This window comes from Labeo rohita, chromosome 17 (genome assembly GCF_022985175.1).
Source record: "Labeo rohita strain BAU-BD-2019 chromosome 17, IGBB_LRoh.1.0, whole genome shotgun sequence".
Lineage (NCBI taxonomy): Eukaryota > Metazoa > Chordata > Actinopteri > Cypriniformes > Cyprinidae > Labeo > Labeo rohita.
The window spans coordinates 9,548,907-9,572,646 of NC_066885.1; the positions used below are offsets into that span (position 1 = coordinate 9,548,907).

Genomic DNA, 23,740 nt, shown 5'->3' on the forward strand with positions numbered 1-23,740 from the left:
GAAGATCATGTTCCATGAAGAATATTTTGTAAATTTCCTACCATAAATATATCAAAACTTATTTTTTAATTAGTAAAATGCATTGCTAAGAACTTAATTTGGACAACTTTAAAGGTGATTTTTATATATTAATATATATTATATATTATATTTTTATTATATATTATATTAATATTTTCTCAATATTAAATAATATCAATAATAATCTCAATATTTTTATTTGTATTTTTGCACCCTCAGATTACAGATTTTCAAATAGTTGTATCTCGGCCAAATATTGTCCTATGAAAAAGCTTATTTATTCAGCTTTCAGGTGTTGTATAAATCTCAGTTTAAAAATGACCCTTATGACTGGTTTTGTGGTCCAGGGTCACAGGCTACTACAGTATTATAATTATGGTTGTGTTAGTAAAATGTTGTGCATTACTATATTTACTTATCTATATAAGAAAATACGCAAACATTTTACAATAAGGCTCATTAGTTAACTACATTAGTTAAAGTGAACTAAGAACGAATGCTACAGCATTTTTATAATCTTAGTTATTGTTAATTTCAGCATTTACTAATGCATTTTTAAAATCACAAGTTGTGTTTGTTAACATTATTTAATGCATTGTGAACTAACATAAACTAACAATGAACGACTGTATTTTTAATAACTAACATTAACAAAGATAAATAAATAAATAGTGTAATAAATGTATTGTTCATTGTTTATGTTAGTTAATACAATACATTTAATACATAACGCAAAGCGTTACTGAAAATATTATTTTTAATGACAATAGCAGAATGTTATTATTATTATTGTTATAAATAATAAATAATTTGAGTTTTATAAACACTAAAATCTATATAAACAGAATAATGGTTTGTTTTTTAGTTATTATTATATTTTATTAGATATTATAAATTATTTAGATTTCATATTGAAATTTGGTGTAATTTAGTATTTGATTGTAAAGTATATAATTAATGAACTTATCTATCTATCTATCTATAATAGAAGAAGAAATAATTATATGCTCTCTAATTAAATAAATAAATACATTCTCTAAGTGTGTCGCTTATGTGAACGAAAGACTACATCTCCCGAGATCCACAGCCATCGTTGGAGTCCATGCATAGCCTGTTTGTTTGGGGAAGGGAGGCGTCCTCTCCTCTCCGTCTTCTCTCACAAAGTTCTTCTGCAGTGCAGCTCTTCATTCTGGTGATGAATAGTCACAGTGTGCTGTGATTCCTCACGCAGGCGGGCCGCTATGTGTGTGTCACACAGCTAGAGAGCGAGGGGGAGGTGAAAGTTCACCATGGCTTGGCCATATCAGGTGACAATGTGGAAAAGTTTGGCTGCCGACTCAGATTAAATTACTCAAACTCGGAGAATGACAAACGAACGGAAGTACAATGAAGTGGACGGAGAAAACGAAGCGCTGTTGTTCGATTATTATGACGACGATGATGATTTCGACACCTTCACTGACGGGGACGGAGACTGCGGCTGTGATGACGGAGGTTAGGGGGGTAGTTTTAATTTATCACCCATAAATAAGGGCTCATGTGTATTTTACATGTTTCTGAACGAGCGCAAAGTATAAATCCGTTGCAAAACAATTACCATGGTAACCTGCCATGGTGGTTCCCTCTTGAAGTAAAGTTAATTTGTTACCACAACACAACTGTGGTAACTTGATAGCCATAAATAAATAAATATTCCATTAAATTAACGTTATATAACCTTCTTATACTCTGAGACCTTACATAAATTTATTATGGATTTAAAAGTATCGCAAATCATTTAAGTAATTTAAGTTTTATGGTGGAAACTGTCAGTGGTAAATAATGATGAAGGATTTGGTTAAACTGTTGTAAGTAGATGTCCACCAGTGTCATTAATAAATAAATAAAAGTAAATATTCAATAAAATAGTCTGTATACGCTTCATAAACTATTGAGAAACATTAAAAATGTATTATGGTTTTGGGAAATAAGGTGTTTTGGTGAAAATTATGGTTGTCATGGTAATATTTATTATTAATGGTTTAGTAAAGAAAAACATAGTAACACAAAAATATAGCTACTGGAAAACAGTTATGGTTTTTAAAGTACTTGGTAGTTTGTAAATATTTACAAGGTGTTTATTAATAAGAGTGCACTTCTCACTTGGTTTTATTTAAAGATCATCTAAATGATCTGTTATGTAAGCCTGTGTGGCTTTTAGTGTTTTCCCCGATCAGTTTGGCTATTTGACCTTCGCATTACCTTCAAGCTTCAACTTATAGCAAGATTTCTTAGAAAGCGGGTAGATTTATAAGTAAGGCATTGCTTACAGCTCGTTGTTTCTGCACAACTTTAGATGCAAACTATGATTGTCAGCTCAGTCAGCTGAAGTTTTCCTTGACTCGGTTGTACAACTGTTTACCAATTCAACAAACACACTAGCACTCCTTCACGATGTGGTGCCCCGGTTGGACACTTCGATAAACACTGCAGGATTCCTAAGGCTGTATTTTGAGACTAGAAGTGTCCCTCAGTCTCACCAAATGCAGTTGACATTCCTCAGCTGAGAGCTAGCAAGGTCACAGTCATCAAATCAGCTGCAGCATGTGATATGAAGGAGTGGAATGCCAGTGTAGGCTTTGCCCACAACTCCACACTCATGCTCTCCAGCAGTCATTCTGGTAATATGATTCAAACTGATGGGATTAGTATGACATTTCTCTTTTCACTTTGCTGCATGTTTAATTGGGAGTGTGTGAACTTGTCCTAAGCCTGTACTTTTAGATGTTAAAATTATGCATTGATGTGGAATGATACTGTTTTGAAATTAAATATAACAATGCAAATTATTATAAAGCTTCCTTTATGACAGTCCATGTCAAAATGTTCTGTCTCATATGAAAGCAAAATCTTTAGCTGGCAGTTGTTGTTGTTAAATGCCATTTTCAGGTTTGTGTAAATATTACAGCCGGCTGCAATTATTTTCAGTAAACATCAGAGCTTTTCTGTTTAGAAGAGCCCTCATGCAGCTTTAATTTTATTAAAAATTAGGTGTACTTTTATTTTGGACTAGTTGTTGTTTATTTGAATACGTGATTTTTCTTTTCAGGCAGGGAGCTCACATCTTACTGTTTTGTCCAAATCTCCAGGACACTGACTAAAGTGATTAATAACCTTTGTTGGCGGATGACGGCATGTTAATCAGGTGTTATTGTGTACTGCTGTAGTCAGTACCTGCAGGACATTCTGCTCTCAAGGGCACAATGTGCTAGTTACTGGTGGTTACTAACCACTTGATATATATGACATACATTCAAGACAACCACAGTGTGTATACACTGCCATTCAAACGTTTTTTGATCAGTAGGATTTTTAATGTTTTAGTTTCTCATGTTCATCAAGGCTATATCTATTTGATCAAAAATACAGAAAAAAAAAATCATTTTGTGAAATATTATTGCAATTTATACCAGTACCAATACCAGTTTTTTATTTTAATATACTTTAATACTTTTAGCATCTTTACTCCAGTCTTCAGTGGCACATGATCCTTTAGAAATCATTCTAAATGGCTGATTTATAATCAATTTTGGAAATATTTGTCTGCTTAATATTTTTTAGGACATGTGATACTTTTTTCAGGATACTTTGAATAAAAGGTTAGAAGCCCAGTGTTTATTTAAAGTTTGGGGTTAGTATATGTTTTTCTTTCTTTTTTTTTTTTAAATAAATTAATACTTTTATTCAGCAAGGATTTGTTAAGTTGATAAAAAGTGATAGTAAAGACTTACATTGTTAAAATATTTCTATTTTGAATAAATGCTGTTCTTTTTGACTTTGTATTAATCAAAGAATCAAACAGGTTCCAAAAAATATTAAGCAGCACAACTGTTTTCAACGTTGATAATAAATCAGCATATTAGAATGATTTCTGAAGGATCTTGTAAGACTGGTGTAATGGCTGATGAAAATTCAGTGCTGCATCACAGAAATAAAATACATTTTAAATTACATTAAAATAGGAAACCAATCTTAAAAATTACAATAATATTTCACAATATTACTGTTTTTTTCTGAAATTTTTAACAAATAAATGTAGCCTTGATGAGCAGAAGAGACTCCTTTAAAAACATTTATACATATATATATATATATATATATATATATATATATATATATATATATATATATATATATATATATATATATATATATATATATATATATATAGTCAAACCAACAATTATTTAGACACCAGATATAAACTTTGTTATTTTTTGTACTGGTGGGTGTAAGTGAGAATATCTAAATAAAGTAAACTGTGAATATTATGCCCAAAAATTCTTCATACTGTGGACTACCAGTAAAACTGATAAAAATTTTGGGACCAAAAATTATTCAGAAGCTTTGACCTGACCATGTTTTGCTGAAGTGTTTTTTCTTTAATTGCTAATGCGACCTTTTTACACCACAGACTGAACAAAATTAAACATTGCTTGGTAATTGATAGTTGTGTAAATATTGCCATACTAAATGTTTATTGAATTTTTGGTTTATTGTAATCCATTACAGACCTTTCTATCAAAGTTATCTGACATACATTATCAAGATGAATTTGTTCTGACACACATATTTTATTACCATTTTCTAAACTATAGCAAATAAATATAGTATATTACAGTATATTACAGTAAACCTGAGTAAAACTGACTTCAAGTAGGTCGTTAATTCAGAATGACTACATTCACAATGAATAACATATTTACTAACCAGTGTGACTTTTTCATCATCTTGTACTTTCAACAGCAGACAGATGCAAATCAAATATTGTCTGTATGCATAATAGCCAAACCCATTTTGGGTAATTCAGGACACTCCGGCTGCTCGAGTATTTTTGAGTCATTTTTTGAATCATATTTAAGTCTCGTTCTGAAAACACAGATTGTCCATTCAAACCATATACATAACTATACAGTCACATTTCACTTTTGACTTATGTAGGATTGTAGCTTTTGTTCATAATTAAACTGTTTAAAAAGAGCCATGTATTTTGATAAATAGAAAGTTCCAAAGAACAAGTTTTATTTGATGATAAAGTCTTTACTGTCACTTTTGACCAGTAAGTTTTAAATAGACCTACTGACTCTAAACTTTTTAACAATGTTGCAAGTTGTATTAATAGCTGTCACTGGCAATATGTTTGCTTAGGTTAGTTGTTCGAATGCTTAGTTTGGTTTACCATTAACCAAATATGACGTGTGTACAATGATTTCTGATTCTCAAGCAGTTTTTGTGTTTGGCTCTTGTACAGTGCTGGGCTTCAGTGATCCGTTCAGCAGTGAGGTGAAACCTCGGATCCTGCTGATGGGCCTGAGGCGAAGTGGCAAGTCTTCAATTCAGAAAGTTGTATTCCACAAGATGTCACCCAATGAGACTCTCTTTCTGGAGAGTACAAACAAGATTTGTCGAGAGGATGTTTCCAATAGTTCTTTTGTCAGCTTCCAAATCTGGGACTTTCCTGGGCAGATTGATTTCTTCGACCCAACATTCGACTATGAGATGATATTTCGTGGCACAGGGGCTCTCATCTTTGTCATAGACTCTCAGGTGAAATATCTCTCTATCTATCTATCTATCTATCTATCTATCTGTCTGTCTGTCTGTTTTCTATAAACACACTACAAATGTGTTACTGTGTAGGACGATTACGTGGAAGCATTGAGTCGACTTCACCTCACCGTGACAAGAGCCTACAAGGTCAATCCTGACATCAACTTCGAGGTGTTCATCCACAAGGTGGATGGGCTTTCAGATGACCACAAAATTGAGAAACAAAGAGACATACACAAACGAGCCAATGATGATCTAGCCGATGCTAGTTTAGAAAGAATACACTTAAGGTTGGTATCATAACAGCTCAGATGTTGTGTTTTGTATTGGATTTGTAATGTGTGATCTATTATTTCTTTCAGCTTCTACTTGACAAGCATCTATGATCATTCAATCTTTGAGGCCTTCAGTAAAGTTGTGCAGAAACTCATCCCTCAACTTCCCACCCTTGAGAATCTGCTCAACATTTTCATATCTGTGAGTTGATGAACAACTTATAGCTCACTGTGTGGCCCATCCTCCTCTTTATATCTTGGTTTCTCTTATTTTCAGCATGGATAACCAAAGTGAATCTCTGATAAGTACTTACTGGTGAATTAATTATGTCCTTGCTCAATGACTGATCATTTACAGCTAGTTTCTAGTAATTTGTGCATTTTTGAGCCGAGGTAGTAAGACTTGATGCATGGAAAGTGGAATTATGAATAACTTGCTAAGAGTTTATACCATGATGCAAGAATAAGTTATATTTGATGTTTTTTGTTATTTATTTTCATGAAAACACGCATAGGCAGAAAGCATAATTTTCTATCTGTTAAGATTTATATCTTACCACATTCATCCATTAGCATAGGTACATTAGCACCGGCCTGTGATTTGCCGCTTGCAGCAAGGTATAATGGAAATAATATTCCAACAAACATGATGATCACAAAACCCATTATTATGTATTATGATTTTTCTCAGATGTATTGTAATTTTATGGTGCTCATGTTTTGTTTTAATGTTGATCAGGAAAGCAATTACATTTAGCAGAATCATAAATACTTCAGCAGTTATTTTTTTACATTAGCCAGCTGGTGGCAGCAGAGGGTAAACTGACATGATTAAAAGACTGCTACATGAGTACAATATAACTGAGCAATTTATAGATTTGGTATTATAAAGATTGAAATCTCTTAACCATCTGCCATTCAATGCATTGTATGATTTCATAGATTGATTCAGATTGACTCTTGATCTGTCCCTATACTGTAACTGTATTTAGATACTTTTTAAAAAAAATAAGAATGCTTTTATTCAGTAAGAATACATTAAAGTGACAGCAAAGATATTTATGATGGAACAAAGTAATTTTATTTCAAATAAATGCTGTAAAAAAAAATACAAAAATATTAGGCAGTTTTCACTGTTTTCAACATTAAAAATAATAATAAATGTTTCTTAAGCACCAAATCAGCATATTAGAATGATTTCTGAAGGAGTATGTGACATTGAAACAATGTCTTCAGCTTTACCATCACAGGAAAAATATATTTTAAAATAAATTAAAATAGAAAACAGTTATTTCAAGTTGTAATAATATTTCACAATATTCCTTTTTTACAGTATATTTTTTTATTAAATAAATGCAGCTTTGGTGAAGAAAGTTCTTTCATAACCATAAACTTTTGAACGGATGAGTATGGTATATATTAAAAAAATTAATTAATTGAATTGCTTAAAATTGTTTGAAAATTAAATCGTATTTTTAAGAGTATATTTATATGGACATATAAATACGTATATTTAGAGTCTGCTAAATGAATAAATGTAAATGTAAAAAATAATTGAATATAAAGTACAAATAAAATTGAATATGAATGCAATTTAAAACTTTTTTACTGTTATGTTTTGAAAAACATTGTAAAAGCAGCAGTGAAATAAGTCACATGGGAAGAGTCACATAACTTGGGAAGAGGCTTTCTAGTCCTTCAACAGCTTTTATAGAATTAGATGCATTTTCTAACAACAGTATTTGCAATGCAGTTGATTACTTGGTTGCGTAATTCATTTCCACTTCAAAGTGTTCTTAGATATAATGTCCTGTTCCGCTGCATTTCTTCTTAAGAATAGCTGCTGACCCCTAACCCCGTCCTGTGCTCTCATTGCAGAATTCAGGGATTGAAAAGGCTTTTCTCTTTGATGTGGTCAGTAAGATTTACATAGCAACCGACAGCAGCCCGGTGGACATGCAGACCTATGAATTGTGTTGTGACATGATAGATGTGGTCATCGACATCTCGTGCATCTATGGGTGAGTGACACTGAGCAGCAGTCCATCCACAGTCACATTACGCTACGGGACATGTTCTTATCCTGTCGAATTGAAGCAGCTTGGCAAGTCTTCCATCTTCTCCCACTATAACTCAGCATCCAAAAACACACAATAGAATACATGCAACCACCTTGTTTCCCCACAGCCGTTGTTGGCTGGGATTTAATCTTTTGTGGATTAGTAGCATATAACTCGGGGATATGTAAACACTGGCTGTAAACATTGGAAGGGCAGAGAGTGGCACCTCCAGCGCCATTGACCCAATTTGTCCTGTAATTTGACGGGACACAGCGGTCTGGGTAGGTACAGAAACGCAGGCTTGACCCGGGGCCGCACATATGTCAGTTCGCGGTGGCCTGCAAGAGCAGATGGGACACCTCATCACTGTCTGATGAATAGGAGAGCGGGCAGGACAGTTAACCCTGCGAATTGTAGCCTTAGTCTGGAACTGAGAGGCATCTTCAGTCAAAAAGAAATTAGGTTTTTGAGGAAAACATTTCAGGATTTTTCTCCATATAGTGGACTTCAATGGGGATCAATGGGTTGAAGGTCCAAATTGCAGTTTCAGTGCAGCTTCAAAGGGCTCTACACAATCCCAGCTGAGGGAAAAAGGGGTCTTGTCTTGCAAAACGATTGTCCATTTTCTAAAAAAAAAAAAATATTACATTTTATATACGTTTCAACCACAAATGCTCATCTTGCACTAGCTTGACTTCACGCATTATGTTTTCAGAAACAGAGTTTAAACAAAGTTTACAGAGCTCAAATAGAGTTTACAAAGTGAACGTGCAAAGTCAAATGGCCTTTACAAAAAAAAGGCTGATTTTTGAAGTTGGAGGAAAAAATGAGATGGAGTTTTTTGCTCTATTCTACCTTTTTAAACCGGAGTACCTCATGGTGTCAGCAGGTCCATAAAAAGTCTTAAAATGTCATAAATAATGGTTTCCTAATAAAAGTCCTTAAAAAGTCTTAAAATGTCTTAAATTCAGATTCGATGGGTCTTAAATATTTTTGGTCACATTATTACTAAAATATCTTCAGTCTGACGAACACAGTGACTGTTTACAATCATTGGACAGACTGAAGATTTCTGATTTCAATAGGCTACATTCAGTGTAAACAGCAATTGATAATGGATAGTGTATTTATGGTATCAAGGTCGTGCTGCCTGACTCAAAAGGAGTGAGCGTAACAGCACGCATAAAGAAACTCAGAAGAAACACACTGAGGTAAAAATTCAAAATGTGTAGCTTATTTATAACATTATACACAGTAGCTCAGTAACATACCAAGGGAGCTGTCGTGCTGAATATTCTCACTATTGCAAATGTTACATTGATTTTAGTTCAATAAACAAGTAGTCAAGCAGTTAAGTTGCTTACATTTTAGACACAATATTTACTGCTTCTGTTTCACCAACGAAAATAGTTCCGAACAAGGATCACAGCAGAAGTATAGCACATTCTCCAAGTAACACTAGGCGGTGTTCTGTTACTGAATAATTTAGTATTTTGAAAAATTAGTTGAATGAATGACTTATTGACTCACTCATTAAGTTACTTACCACCAACTAATGGTAGTTGACTATGTTTAAAAATATGCATTTCCCCCCCAACATTTTTTATTTGAATATTCATAAATGTTTTGAAAACATGAATCTCTTAACATTTTTTATTGCAGTTGTAATTTTGCAGTGTAAATTATTTAATCCGACTGGTAACAGCCATATAGAATTTATTGATAAATTGTAATCATTTGACATAAAAGGTGATGCATACATTTAAAAAAGTTTAAGAAATAGGCCTAAAAAATACAAATATGCAGATTTAGGTAAGATGTAAAAGCTGATAGAACACTGATGAAACATTGCTTCAGAATAGTTTGTTTACACCACCAAAAATCTCAGTGATGTGGTAATTTTGTGTGAATATTTTGTGTGGAATTTTGTCTGCTGATATGAAAAGTTCACTGTATATCATAGTTATAAATCTCATCTATGGCAGCAATGGAATTTAGATTTCTTTTTACATTAAACATATTAAATATTACACACATATATGTAATATAATGTGTATTTCCATTACAGGTTAAGGTCTTAAATTTCATATAAGGTGGTATTGAAAAAGTCTTAAAAAGTCACAAATTGCACTTGTTCATATCTGTAGAAACCCTGGTACACAGACAAAGAACTAACAACATGTGACCTTTCCAATGTGATTATGTACTGTGAAGTCACAGAGCTAGTGCAAGATGAGCATTTGTGGTTTAAAAAGTATATACATTTTAAAAATTTTTAGAAAATGATTAATGGTAAGATCCTTATTCCTCGGCTGGGATTGTGTAGAGCTCATTGAAGCTGCATTGAAACTGCAATTTGGACCTTCAACCTGTTCCCCATTGAAGTCCACTATATGAAGAAAAATCCTGGATTGTTTTCCTCAAAAACCTTCATTTATTTTCTTTCTAAACAAAGAAAGGTGTGAACATCTTGGATGACATGGGGTGAGTAAATTATCAGGAAATTCAGAAGTTAACTAATACTTTAAAGTAATAATTTACCCAAAAATTGTGAACCCAACTCACTCCCAGGCCATCCAAGATGTCTAAGAGAAATTACGTTTTTGGAGGAAAGCATTTTTGACAGTTAAAAATCCATATTTAGGCAGCTTCAAAGTAATCCACATGACAAATAAAGGTCTTCTCTAACAAAACGATCAGTCATTTTTAAGAAAAATGAAATATGGCATACTTTTTAACTACAAATGCTTACCTTGGTCCAGCTTGGTTTAAGAGGAATGTGCAAAGACTATATGTCATGCGTCCTTCACACATTCCAAATCAACTATGACAGATAATGTTGAAGTTAGAAGAGAAGAAGAGATGGCATTTTTTGCTCAACCCTACCTCTTTGATCCTGAGTAGATAGATGAAGAATTTAGACCGATGTAGAAGCCTGACAAACCTCACAAACTAGGATACACACATGCATGGTCCATTTTTACCAATAAACTGACTCTATTATACAGCAGTAACCCTTCAACTTTTGGACAGTGCTTCTTCTCCACACCTGTAAGCAACAGTTCTTGCCAACTACATCACATGGGAGGTTGTGAACTAAATCGTCTCATGAATGCGCATTGCAGAGCCCGACCAAGGTGAGCATTTGCAAAAAGTATTTAATTAAAAAAATGTGAATGTGGATTTTAGACTGTCAAAAATGGACTCCCACACCATCTCTTCTTCGCCAAGTTCAAAATAATTTGACATAGTTGTGTTAGACAGTGTGAAAGGTGCTTGACATATAATCTTTGCCAGTTCTCTTAAAGGATTAGTTCACTTCCAGAATTAAAATTTCCTGATAATTTACTTACCCCCACGTCAGCCAAGATGTTCATGTCTTTCTTTCTTCAATTGGAAAGGCATTAAGGTTTTTGAGGAAAACATTCCAGGATTTTTCTCCATATAGTCGACTTCAATGGGGATCAACGGGTTGAAGGTCCAAATTGCAGTTTCATGCAGCTTTAAAGGGCTCTGCAAGATCCCAGCCAAGAAATAAGGGTCTTATCTAGTGAAATGATCAGTTATTGTCTAAAGAAATAAAAATTTATATACTTTTTAACCACAAATTCTCTGCGTCCATGACTTCACGCATTACATAATCACGTTGGAAAGGTCACGCACAGTTAGTTCTTCGTCTGTGTACTTCAGTTCAAAAAGGTTCAAAAACTCATTTTCTCCTCCAACTTCAAAATCGTTTTTTGTAAAGGGAGTTTAACTTTCTTTGCACGTTCGCTTTGTAAACACTTGGTTGATACTTCCGCCTACATCATGCGTGACCTTTTACAACATGACTACGTAATACGTGAGGTCAAGCTAATGCAAGACGAGCATTTGTTGTTAAAAATTATATAAATTTGTATTTTTTTTGTAACTTTTTTTTTTTTTAGAAAATGACAGATTGTTTCACTAGATAAGACCCTTATTCTTCGGCTGGGATCGTGTAGAGCCCTATAAAGCTGCATTGAAACTGCAATTTCGACCTTTAACTCAGTGGCTTTCATTAAAATTCACTATATGGAGACAAATCCTGGAATGTTTTCCTTAAAAACCTCATTTATTTTCGACTGAAGAAAGAAAGACATGAACATCTTGAATAACATGGAGGTGAGTAAATGATCAGTAAATTTTTATTCTAAAAGTGAAGTAGTCCTTTAAACCAAGCTGGACCAAGGCAAGCATTTTTAGTAAAAATGTATGTAATTTTTTATTATTTATTTTATTTTATTTTTTAATGAAAATGACTGAACATTTTACTAGAGATCTCCTTATTTGTCATGTGGATTACTTGCTGTCTAAATATGGATTTCAGACCATTCAAATATGTGACCCTGGACCACAAAACCAGTCTTATGTTGCACGGGTATATTTGTAGCAATAGCCAAAAGTACATCGGATGGGTCAAATTTGTAAATTTTTCTTTTATGGCAAAAATCATTAGGATATTAAAGGGGTCATCGGAAGCAAACTTCACATTTACATGTTGTTTGAACATTAATGTGTGTTGCCAGTGTATGTACAAGTGTCTACCCTATAATGATAAAAATTCATGCAGTGGTTTTTAATTAATCTGTAAAAATAATATCCCCTAATATCCCCAGATGCCTGTCGTTGTGGCGTCACACGATAGTTGATTGACATGAGCGTTTTAACTCAGATCAGCTGTAACAGTCCGACCTTCATTGTTTTGATGCCAGAGCAGGGATGTAAGTTAGACAAGAATGTCTCCGATTGAGTGATTGAGGTGTTGTGTTGCTGGATAGTGGTGGTCATTTACTCTGACATCTGAGTCGCTGAAGATGCAGTAGATTACGTTTGTTTGTGAAGGGAATGCGCCTCCCAATCTACATAAATGCGTCTGTTCATGCAAATCATTTGTGATCCAGCTTCACTTACAGCAAAGTGAGAATAAGGTTTTTTTTTATGAATCTCTGCAATCATCTTTCCTAATAATGTGCTAGTTAGCAAGTTTAGCGGCTAAACACGCTAAATGCGGCTAAAGTAAACAATCTCTCAGAGCAGCTGGTTACTTCACAGAGAGAAGAGAGGGGCGGGGCAAGCAGAGCTAATTTGCATTTAAAGGAACAATCCCTCAGAATGGGATGATTTTTGTAAAGCTGATTTTGACAAGGTAAAAAGGGTGTTGTTTTACACAACCATTGAGAATTTTTAACCAAAGTATATTATAGACTTTTTATTAAGACCCTAAGAATCATATCAACTTGTGGAAAATGGGCATCCGATGACCCGTTTAAGTAAAGATTATGTTCCATGAAGACACTTTGTAAATTTCCTACCGTAAATAAATCAGAACTTAATTTTTGAATAGTAATATGCATTGCTATGAACTTCATTTGGACAACTTTAAAGGCGATTTTCTCAGTATTTTTTTTTTTTTGCACCCTCAGATTCCAGATTTTCAAATAGTTGTATCTCGGCCAAATATTGTCCTATCCTAACAAACAATACATCAACGGAAAGTTTATTTATTCATCTTTCAGACGACGTATAAATCTCAATTTCGAGAAATTTACACTTATGACTGGTTTTGTGGTCCAGGGTGACATATGGTCTACAGTAAGCCATGTTGGTTTGCATTAGATGGAGAAAAATCCTGGAATGTTTTCCTCTAAAGCCTTAATTCCTCTTTGGCTGAAGAAAGAGTCATACAGATCTTGAATGGCTTGGGGGTAAATCATCAGAAAATGCTCATTTTGGGGTGAACTGTTCCTTTAAGCCGCAAGATGGTCATGTCAGTTGAGCCCATTTTGGCATGACAGCTTGTGCATTAATGTGTAGTGTATGGCTTTTATTTCGATTTGGCGAGCTGCTGTGGAATTAATTTCCGCATGCCTTGTTTGTGACTCATTGAAATTAATAAGTCACTTATTTGTATTCATCATATTGAAATGGATTCGTGTTCTCAGTTTCAGGAAGCTCCAAATTACATGCTTTATTATGTCGACTCAATTTGTTCATCATCTTTTCCGTACTTGTTTTTTTGTGTGAAAATATTTATATATTTGTAACATCCATGCATAATAGCATAAATTTGTTTGGTTATAAAAGCGGGGGATTATGACAGGGCATCTGTTCATTTTGATAATTATGATATGAATCAACATCTGTTCCACACTGCACAATTTTTCAGCTGTATGCAATCTGTTCTTAAGCTGAATTGAGAAAGTGTCTTCCTGATGGAGCAGTTATGCACACTGCTCTGCGTCCCCGGAGGAAGACGCCCGTCAGGGACGTGTTCATTATGTGCATTTATCATACAAATTCAAGGACAAGTGCAGAAAAAATGTCATGAGATGACTCTGGAACTGCTGAGAGCAGGGAGACATGATTTCTATTGTTGTTATTTCTTTTACAGGTTAACGGGAGATGAGGCGGGAACTCCGTATGATAAAGAATCCATGGCCATAATCCACTTGAACAACACTACGGTCATGTACCTAAAAGAGGTCACCAAATTCCTTGCCCTGGTGTGTTTCCTCAGGGAAGAGAGTTTTGAGAGGAAAGGTGAGCTTTCTGAACATCAAGCAACCACCTTTGGTGTAATATTAATGTTTAAATCTGCTTCATCTAGGGCTAGTTGTCACATGGAGGAGTAGGCTCAAGGGCTTAATTATTAAAGTCCAATTATAAAAACAGCTGTTTTCTCTAGCAGCGGTTTTGTATGTTGTTTTCCATCATCTAATATTTTACATACTACTGTATAAAGGTTTAAGGTTGAAATGATTTTTTATTAATACTAAACTGATCAAAACTGACAGTAAATACATTGTTACAAAAATGACTACTTCAAGTAATTGCTCTTCTTTTGAACTTTCTACTCATCAAAAAATCCTGAAAAAATGTAACAAGGTAAATCGCCAGGGAGTCTGCTTCTTTTTTCTGTTCAAACTGAATATTTTATACTTTGTGAGTTAATAAAGCCTCAGTTGGAACCCATAGCTTTCAAAGTATATCCGTATGTAGGTGTTAGTAAATGTTTTATGTTGATTTTTGTTGAATTATCTTGTTTAATATTTTATATACTACCGTTCAAAAAGTTGGGGGTTGGAAAGTTTTTTTTTTTTTGTTGATACTTCTTTCAGCAAGGATGGATTAAATTGATCAAAACTGGCAATTACTACTTCAAATAAATACTCTTCTTTTGAACTTTCTATTCATCAAAAATCCTAAAAAAAAATAAATAAATTTTAGTGTTGCTGTTTTCAACATTGATAATAATATTAATAAATATTTCCTGAGCAGCTAATGCATGCTGAAAATTCAGCTTTGCAATCACAGTAAAAATATTGCACTTTAAAATATATTAAAACGAAAAGTATTATAATACTACTGCTATATGTACATGTATGGAAGCCCATTTCCACCATGGAAGAGAAAAATTCATGCCTTAAAAAGTCGAAATTATGACATTTAAAGTCATATAATTCTAAAAAAAAGTCCTAATTCTAAAACAAATTAATTTGGCTTAAAACAGTTTGGAGGACCAAGTTCAGTATATATACATATATATATATATATATATATATATATATATACAGGCAAGCAGATGTGCCCAGAATATTTCATGTTAAGCCCTAAATAAATTTATAAATGTATAATTTTCTGTGCATTGTGTTCATATTCCGAGTTCATCCGCTTGCTTTTTTTTTTTTTAAGATTTATTTTTGGCCTTTTTGCCTTTATTATGATAGGACAAATCATAGCTGACAGGATGTGAAGTGGGAGAGAGAGAAGGGGGCAGGATCGAGAAAGGTCCTCGAGCCGGGATTCGAACTCGGGACGCCCGTAGCGCAATAACGCTGTATGTCGGCGCCCTGCCCATGAGGCTATCTGCGCCAACCCGTTTGCTTTTCAATAATTTTTAATAATCTGAATATTAGATGTTTTTTTTTTTTATATCACTGTCTTTTGATATAAATTATGACTTACTTAAGTAAGTCATAATAAAAATCAAAAATCAAAAATCAAAAAATCTAAAATCTTCTAAAATCAAAATTATGTATGTCATAATTTTGATTTTAGAAGTCATAATTGGACTTTTTATCTCATAATTATGTCTTTTAAAGTCATACTTTTGACTTAGTAAGTCATAATTTCCACTTTTTATCTAGTGTTTATGACTTAAGTATGTCATAATTTCAACTTTTTAAGGCATGATTTTTCTTAAGTGGTGAAAATAGGCTTCCATATTAATTAATTATTATCCATATTATTATTTTTTCTTCCTTGGCAATTGCTTTTTGTAGCTAACACTTTAGGTTTGTTCCTATACAGAAATTGACTAATATATATACAGTGGGTACGGAAAGTATTCAGACCCCCTTAAATTTTTTACTCTGTTATATTGCAGCCATTTGCTAAAATCATTTAAGTTCATTTTTTTTCCTCATTAATGTACACACAGCACCCCATATTGACAGAAAAACACAGAATTGTTGACAGTTTTGCAGATTTATTAAAAAAGAAAAACTGAAATATCACATGGTCCTAAGTATTCAGACCCTTTGCTGTGACACTCATATATTTAACTCAGGTGCTGTCCATTTCTTCTGATCATCCTTGAGATGGTTCTACACCTTCATTTGAGTCCCGCTGTGTTTGATTATACTGATTGTACTTGATTAGGAAAGCCACACACCTGCCTATATAAGACCTTACAGCTCACAGTGCATGTCAGAGCAAATGAGAATCATGAGGTCAAAGGAACTGCCTGAAGAGCTCAGAGACAGAATTGTGGCAAGGCACAGATCTGGCCAAGGTTACAAAAAAAATTCTGCTGCACTTAAGGTTCCTAAGAGCACAGTGGCCTCCATAATCCTTAAATGGAAGATGTTTGGGATGACCAGAACCTTTCCTAGAGCTGGCCGTCCGGCCAAACTGAGCTATTGGGGGAGAAGAGCCTTGGTCAGAGAGGTAAAGAAGAACCCAAAGATCACTGTGGCTGAGCTCCAGAGATGCAGTCGGGAGATGGGAGAAAGTTGTAGAAAGTCAACCATCACTGCAGCCCTCCACCAGTTGGGGCTTTATGGCAGAGTGGCCTGACGGAAGCCTCTCCTCAGTGCAAGACACATGAAAGCCCGCATGGAGTTTGCTAAAAAAAACACCTGAAGGACTCCAAGATGGTGAGAAATAAGATTCTCTGGTCAGATGAGACCAAGATAGAACTTTCTGGCCTTAATTCTAAGCGGTATGTGTGGGGAAAACCAGGCACTGCTCATCACCTGTCCAATACAGTCCCAACAGTGAAGCATCATGCTGTGGGGGTGTTTTTCAGCTGCAGGGACAGGACGACTGGTTGCAATCGAGGGAAAGATGAATGCAGCCAAGTACAGGGATATCCTGGACGAAAACCTTCTCCAGAGCACTCAGGACCTCAGACTGGGCCGAAGGTTTACCTTCCAACAAGACAATGACCCTAAGCACACAGCTAAAATAACGAAGGAGTGGCTTCACAACAACTCCGTGGCTGTTCTTGAATGGCCCAGCCAGAGCCCTGACTTAAACCCAATTGAGCATCTCTGGAGAGACCTAAAAATGGCTGTCCACCAACGTTTACCATCCAACCTGACAGAACTGGAGAGGATCTGCAAGGAGGAATAGCAGAGGATCCCCAAATCCAGGTGTGAAAAACTTGTTGCATCTTTCCCAAAAAGACTCATGGCTGTATTAGATCAAAAGGGTGCTTCTACTAAATACTGAGCAAAGGGTCTGAATACTTAGGACCATGTGATATTTCAGTTTTTCTTTTTTAATAAATCTGCAAAAATGTCAACAATTCTGTGTATTTCTGTCAATATGGGGTGCTGTGTGTACATTAATGAGGAAAAAAAAATGAACTTAAATGATTTTAGCAAATGGCTGCAATATAACAAAGAGTGAAAAATTTAAGGGGGTCTGAATACTTTCCGTACCCACTGTATATATATATATATATATATATTTATATATATATATAATTTACGAGAATAAAAAATATGTGACGACTATAAGATTAACAATATTTTTTATTGCTCTGCCAACTGTCAATATTTACTCATAATTGCTCTGCCATTAAAGGGATAGTTCACCCAAAAATGAAAATTTGGCATCCGGCAAAACGGCATCCAAGATGTAGGTGACTTTGTTTCTTCAGTAGAACACAAACAAAGATTTTTAACTCAAACCGTTGCTGTCTGTCAGTCATATAATGGCAGTCAATGGCTACCAAATCTTTGAGAGTAAAAAAAAAACATACACAAACAAAACCAAATTAAACCCTGCGATTTGTGACGATACACTAATGAACTATCCCTTGAAAGCATGATAAATTGCACTGGTGACAGTTATAAAAGATAAAAGAAAGTTAAAAGAAAAAAAATACAGCATGCAGCAAAATGTTTATTAACTATTAACAATTCCCCCTAGTAATTGTCATGCAGCGCATATAGATTCAATAGGGACTACAATAAAGACCTAAAGATTAGCTTTTGCCTACAAGCTGTTTTCAGCAATTACAGCTACACTATTCATCTTAAATCACTCAGAAAAGAACCTGCTGGTGTAAAGCGGCACTCACATGAGAGAATGGGATAATTAGTGGAATCCTTGGGAGGCTAATGAAGATTGAGACATATTCATGCTAGGAATTTCTAAGGGGGTTAGGAAGAATATCATGAGTAATCGTGTTAGTCAGCAGGGAAATAAGGCATTTTACAACACAGGCGTAGATTTGGACTGGCTTCTTGGATGACAACTTATGTTCTGCATCATTAAGTAATATATACATTTTAGTCAAATTTTCACACTAATAGATATTTAACTGAAGTAATTAATGTTTTTACTCAATTATAAGACATAAAATCACTAGAGAAGCTGGTCCTTTTTTCTGTGCATACTGAATATTTAATAATTTGTGGGTTCATAAAGCCACAGTTGGCACCCGTCAAGCGGTACTGTATGTTTTACACTAGCTTTCAAAGTATGTCAGTATGTAGGTGTTAGTAAATGTTTTATGTATATTTTTTTTTTTCCTCCTCTGGATGACATCTCTTGTTATGTGTGTCACAATCTTAATTCAAAGTGCATTCATGCAGTGATCCAATTTGGGAATGGGTCGAACGACTTTCCTACCGCAGGTCATTTACACTTGTCTTTGCTCACACAGGACTTATCGACTACAATTTCCACTGTTTCAAGAAAGCCATAGAGGAGGTGTTTGACGTGCGCTTGAAAGTGCAGAGGAGTCGGAAGCTGCTGAGCCAGAGGAGGTGGAGCAGGCAGACCGTGCCAAACGGGACTCAGGTTCATCCACACTGAAGAGCTCTGAAAGCACCACGGCCTGTGACTCCAGAGTGAAGGCTTCACACAGACTTTGCTTGTGATTTGAATGCTCTTCAAGGCCACTTACTGCTCCTCAGCAATCCAAAATGGCAATACAGACTGCGTTGTGCATTAATTATCTTGCACGGCTAACTTAGCTGTCCATGCACAGTTTGCAATATAAGCAATTTTTTTTTATGTTTTAAATAATATTTTTTACTCAAACTATGGTAGTTTCTCACAAAATACAGTTACATTACAAAGTCACAAATGCAAGATCATACATTACGTTTGTCAGATTTGTACAGTATTGCACAAACATTTCATTTAATCTTAAAGTCATTTTTAATTGCTTAAAATTAAATATGATTTCTCTCTTTTAGTCCATATTTTTTACTACCCCTGCAGATGATTTATTTTTTACTTAGTCATTTATGGTTAAATAGCTTTTCAGTTTCACATTTTTTCTTTATTTACTTAAAATTGTAGTTTACATTACCAGTCAAAAGTTTTTGAACAGTAAGATTTTAATGTTTTTTTAAAGAAGTCTCTTCTGCTCAACAAGCCTGTATTTATTTGATCCAAAATACAGCAAAAGCAGTAAAATTGTGAAATATTTTTAGTATTTAACATAACTTCTTTCTATTTAAATATATTTTAAAATGTAATTTATTCCTGTGATCAAAGCTACATTTTCAGCATCATTGTGCCAGTCTTCAGTGTCACATGATCCTTCAGAAATCATTCTAATATGCTGATTTGCTGTTTAAGAAACAATTTTTTATTATTATCAATATTTAAAACAGTTGAGTACATTTTTACAGGATTCTTTGATGAATAGAAAGATCTAAAGATCAGCATTTATCTGAAATTAAAAGCTTTTGTAACATTATACAATATACCATTTCAAAAGCTTGGAGTCAGTGTGTGTGTGTGTGTGTGTATTCATATATAAATGAATACTTTTACTTAGCCATGATGCTTTAAATTGATCAAAAGTGATGACAAAGACATTTAAAATGTTTTTTGAGCAGCAAGTCAGAATATTAGAATGATTTCTGAAGAATCATGTGACTGGAGTAATGATGCTAAAAATTCAGCCTTAAAATCACAGAAATAAATTACGTTTTAAAATATATTCAAATAGAAAGCAGTTATTTTAAATAGTAAAACTATAGTTTTGTATAGTTTTTGCAGTACTTTGGGTCAAATAAATGCAGGCTTGGTAATCAGAGGAGACTTCTTTAAACATTAAAAATCTTACTGTTCAAAAACTTTTGACTGGTAGTGTAAGTTTGTTAGCAACTTTTTCAGAGCCACTTACTGTTCTTCAGCAAACTACACAGACAATACAGACTGCTGTGTGCATTAAATATGTTGCAGAACTAACTTAGTTGTCCATATGTTAACTGTTTGTATTGAAAAAAATTTGTATTCTTTGCCATCTTTTTTTTTTTACCTTAAACAAATCTGTGCTAAAAGCCACAAGTGCAAGATCATACTTTAGTCACATGTGTCGGGCTTAAACATTTCAATTTGTGTGTATATATACACACTGTAAAGCAAGAAAATTATTTTCTAAGTAATTTTTAATTGCTTAAAATGAATAATGAATTTCCCCTTTTAATTCATCCTGCAGATGATTTTTGATCTGATTTGATCCTACAAATTTTTTTGTTGATTTATTTCCTTAAAATTGTAATTTAAGCATGTCAGCAACTTAAAGTTAACAAACAAGTGTATGATTGGTTGTTTTGCATATACAAGTGGTTCTCAATCTAGGGACCCATTAGAGGGCCTCAGCAAACTTCCAAGGGACTATATTTTTATTTTAAACAGTTAATATTATAATTAAATAACTAATGGCATTAGTTTTCCTCAATAACTACTGATAGTTTCTGTTTGTAAAAAAAACAATTAAAAACAAGATAAAAATACACCAAATGGAGAAAATATTGTATATATATATATATATATATATATATATATATATATATATAAAAATGTATTGGACAATGATGGGCCTTCGAGTCAAAAAGTTTGAGAACCACTGGCATATACAGTTGCCATATTGTATACATTTTAAGCATAAAAAATGCTAATTTGCAGAATTTTTATTTATTTATTTTGTTTAAAAAAAAATGAAAGTGCTTTTGTTTAAAAAAAAAAAGTGTCTTTATTTGTGAAAATAATACTTTTATTTCACTACAATGTATATTATAGACATATTTTATAATTCAAAATGTCTTTTTGCTAAAATGATATTTATTCTCAATCTCCAAATGCAAGAAGTGTTGATTGACTTGAACACTTTTCCCTTAGCTTTCACTCGAAAGGAACAATTAACTTTTATAGCGTCACAGGAAGTACAAGGTCCCGCCTCCGCCCCGGCGCTAATATCATGTAACTGATTTCAGCAGTTGGTGTGTGTTGTCAGGGTTTTAATGCGGGTGGAAGTGTCTCGCTGCGGGGTTAGAGAACCAGCGCTAATCCCAGGGGATACCTTTGCTTCGGCAATGAAGGCTGATGGGTAAATCTCATGAGGTCAGAGCCGCTTACGCAAGAGCTGCTCCTCTCTGGATGGACACTAAATCATCTGTAGTGAAACTACAATGTGTTATGTAAGACAATTTCATGTTTAGTATTATAATCTCTATCAGCGGGCCAAACGCTATTTACTCGGCAGGGACGCATCTGTGACTGAGGGCTTTTCCTTTTGTGCTTATGTGTCGTTAAGGCACACGGTGAAGAACTCGAACTTGAAACTGTCTTTTAACATGAATATGTTTGAATCTAAGAATTTTAAAACAGCATTTTAAATAGCGTTGCTGTAGCCACGTCAAACCGAGTGTAATTTAAATTTATCAGCTGTAGTTCTCAGTCATAACTAGTCAGAAGCCATAGTGAACGTACCAATCAGAGGCCGTCATAGAGGATTAGATTGCTTCAAGACTTAAGCTGTCGCTCCACATTAAGAAAAGGCTTTATGGGCTCTTCACAAGGTCTTCATTGATTGGGTGAAAAGAGGGCAGTCTTCATGTAACTCGTGCTGTCAGACATGAAGTACACATCAGACACATGTCAAGTTATCCAGATACTTCCGCTCCCACACTTATGAGTACGCATATGCACTGTCGATGGATTTTCAATGTATATTTAAGCTTCTTAGTTTAGTTTGCGTATTATTGTGCAACATGTTTTTGTCTTTTTTTTTTAACTTTACGAGGTTTCATTTGTTATAGAAATAGTTCATTTAAAAGTGAAAATTTGCTGAAGTTATTCACACTCATGCTATCCAAGATGTAGATGAGTTTGTTTGTGATTCAGAACAGATTTGGAAAATTTAGCATTACATCACTTGCACACTAATGGATTCTCTGCAGTGAATGGGTGCCGTCAGAATGAGAGTTAAAACAGCTGATTAAAAACATCAAAGTAAACGCCAGTCTATCAATTAATGTCTTATGAAATTAAAAGTTGCATGTTTGTAAAAAACAAAAAAAACAAATGGATCATTAAGATGTTTTTAACTTAAAATTGTCAAAATTTGAGTCCAAAATATTGCTTTCTCCAGTGAAAATGTACACTCGTCTGAATCAGGAGAGAAATATGCACAGATAAAGCACCACGTACAAGCAAACACAAGTCCAAAACAGTTCTAAACAAATATGTTGGTGGATTTTGATGTGAAAGGACAATAGGGGATGGACTTTTTCACTGGAGGAAGCATTGTTTTGAGTTATAGACTCATATTGCTAAATTTCTCCAAATCGGTTTTGATGAATAAACTCATCTACCTGTTGGATGGCCTCAAGGTATCATCTATTCTTTTAATGCACAGTGAACTGACGTAAACAAACAATGAACAACTTTATTTTTAACAACATTAACAAAGTGTAATAAATTCTGTAAGAATATATTGCTCATAGTCTTACCATTTTGTAAAAGGGAATCATAAGGCTGTATTGTAATCAACAATAATACATCATTAAAATATAAATAAAAGTTTAATAACATTACTGACACTTCAAATGTACACTCACTTTATCTATACAGTTGAAGTCAAAAGTTTACATACACCTTGCAGAATCTGCAAAATGTTAATTATTTTACCAAAATAATAGGGATCATACAAAATGCATGTTATTTTTTATTTAGTACTCACCTGAATAAGATATTTACCATAAAAGACGTTTACATGTAGTCCACAAGAGAAAATAATAGTTGAATTTATAAAAATGACCCTGTTTAAAAGTTTACATACACACACACTTAATACTGTGTTGTTACCTGAATGATCCAAAGCTGAAGAAAAATCTGTGGTTTTTCAGCATTTTTGTGTATTTGAACCATTTCCAACAATGACTGTATGATTTTGAGATCCATCTTTTCACACAGAGGACAACTGAGGGACTCATATGCAACTATTACAGAAGG

General features: G+C 33.9%; 1 protein-coding gene across 2 annotated transcripts; it reads left to right on the top strand.

Annotated features, from left to right (window-relative positions):
* Positions 1-1,217: 1,217 nt before the first annotated feature.
* Positions 1,218-23,192, top strand: rragd (ras-related GTP binding D). 2 transcript variants are annotated; one of them, XM_051133925.1, is made up of 8 exons: positions 1,218-1,515; positions 5,312-5,607; positions 5,701-5,900; positions 5,973-6,087; positions 7,764-7,906; positions 10,954-11,082; positions 14,361-14,509; positions 19,149-23,192. In XM_051133925.1, exons 1-8 carry the CDS (start codon positions 1,386-1,388, stop codon positions 19,298-19,300), a joined length of 1,314 nt encoding a protein of 437 aa, XP_050989882.1. In that variant the 5' UTR covers positions 1,218-1,385; the 3' UTR covers positions 19,301-23,192. The 2 variants fall into 2 exon arrangements, with proteins under 2 accessions (XP_050989882.1, XP_050989883.1); XM_051133926.1 differs by lacking the exon at positions 10,954-11,082 and having other exon boundaries at positions 19,149-23,191.
* The last annotated feature ends 548 nt before the right edge of the window (positions 23,193-23,740 follow it).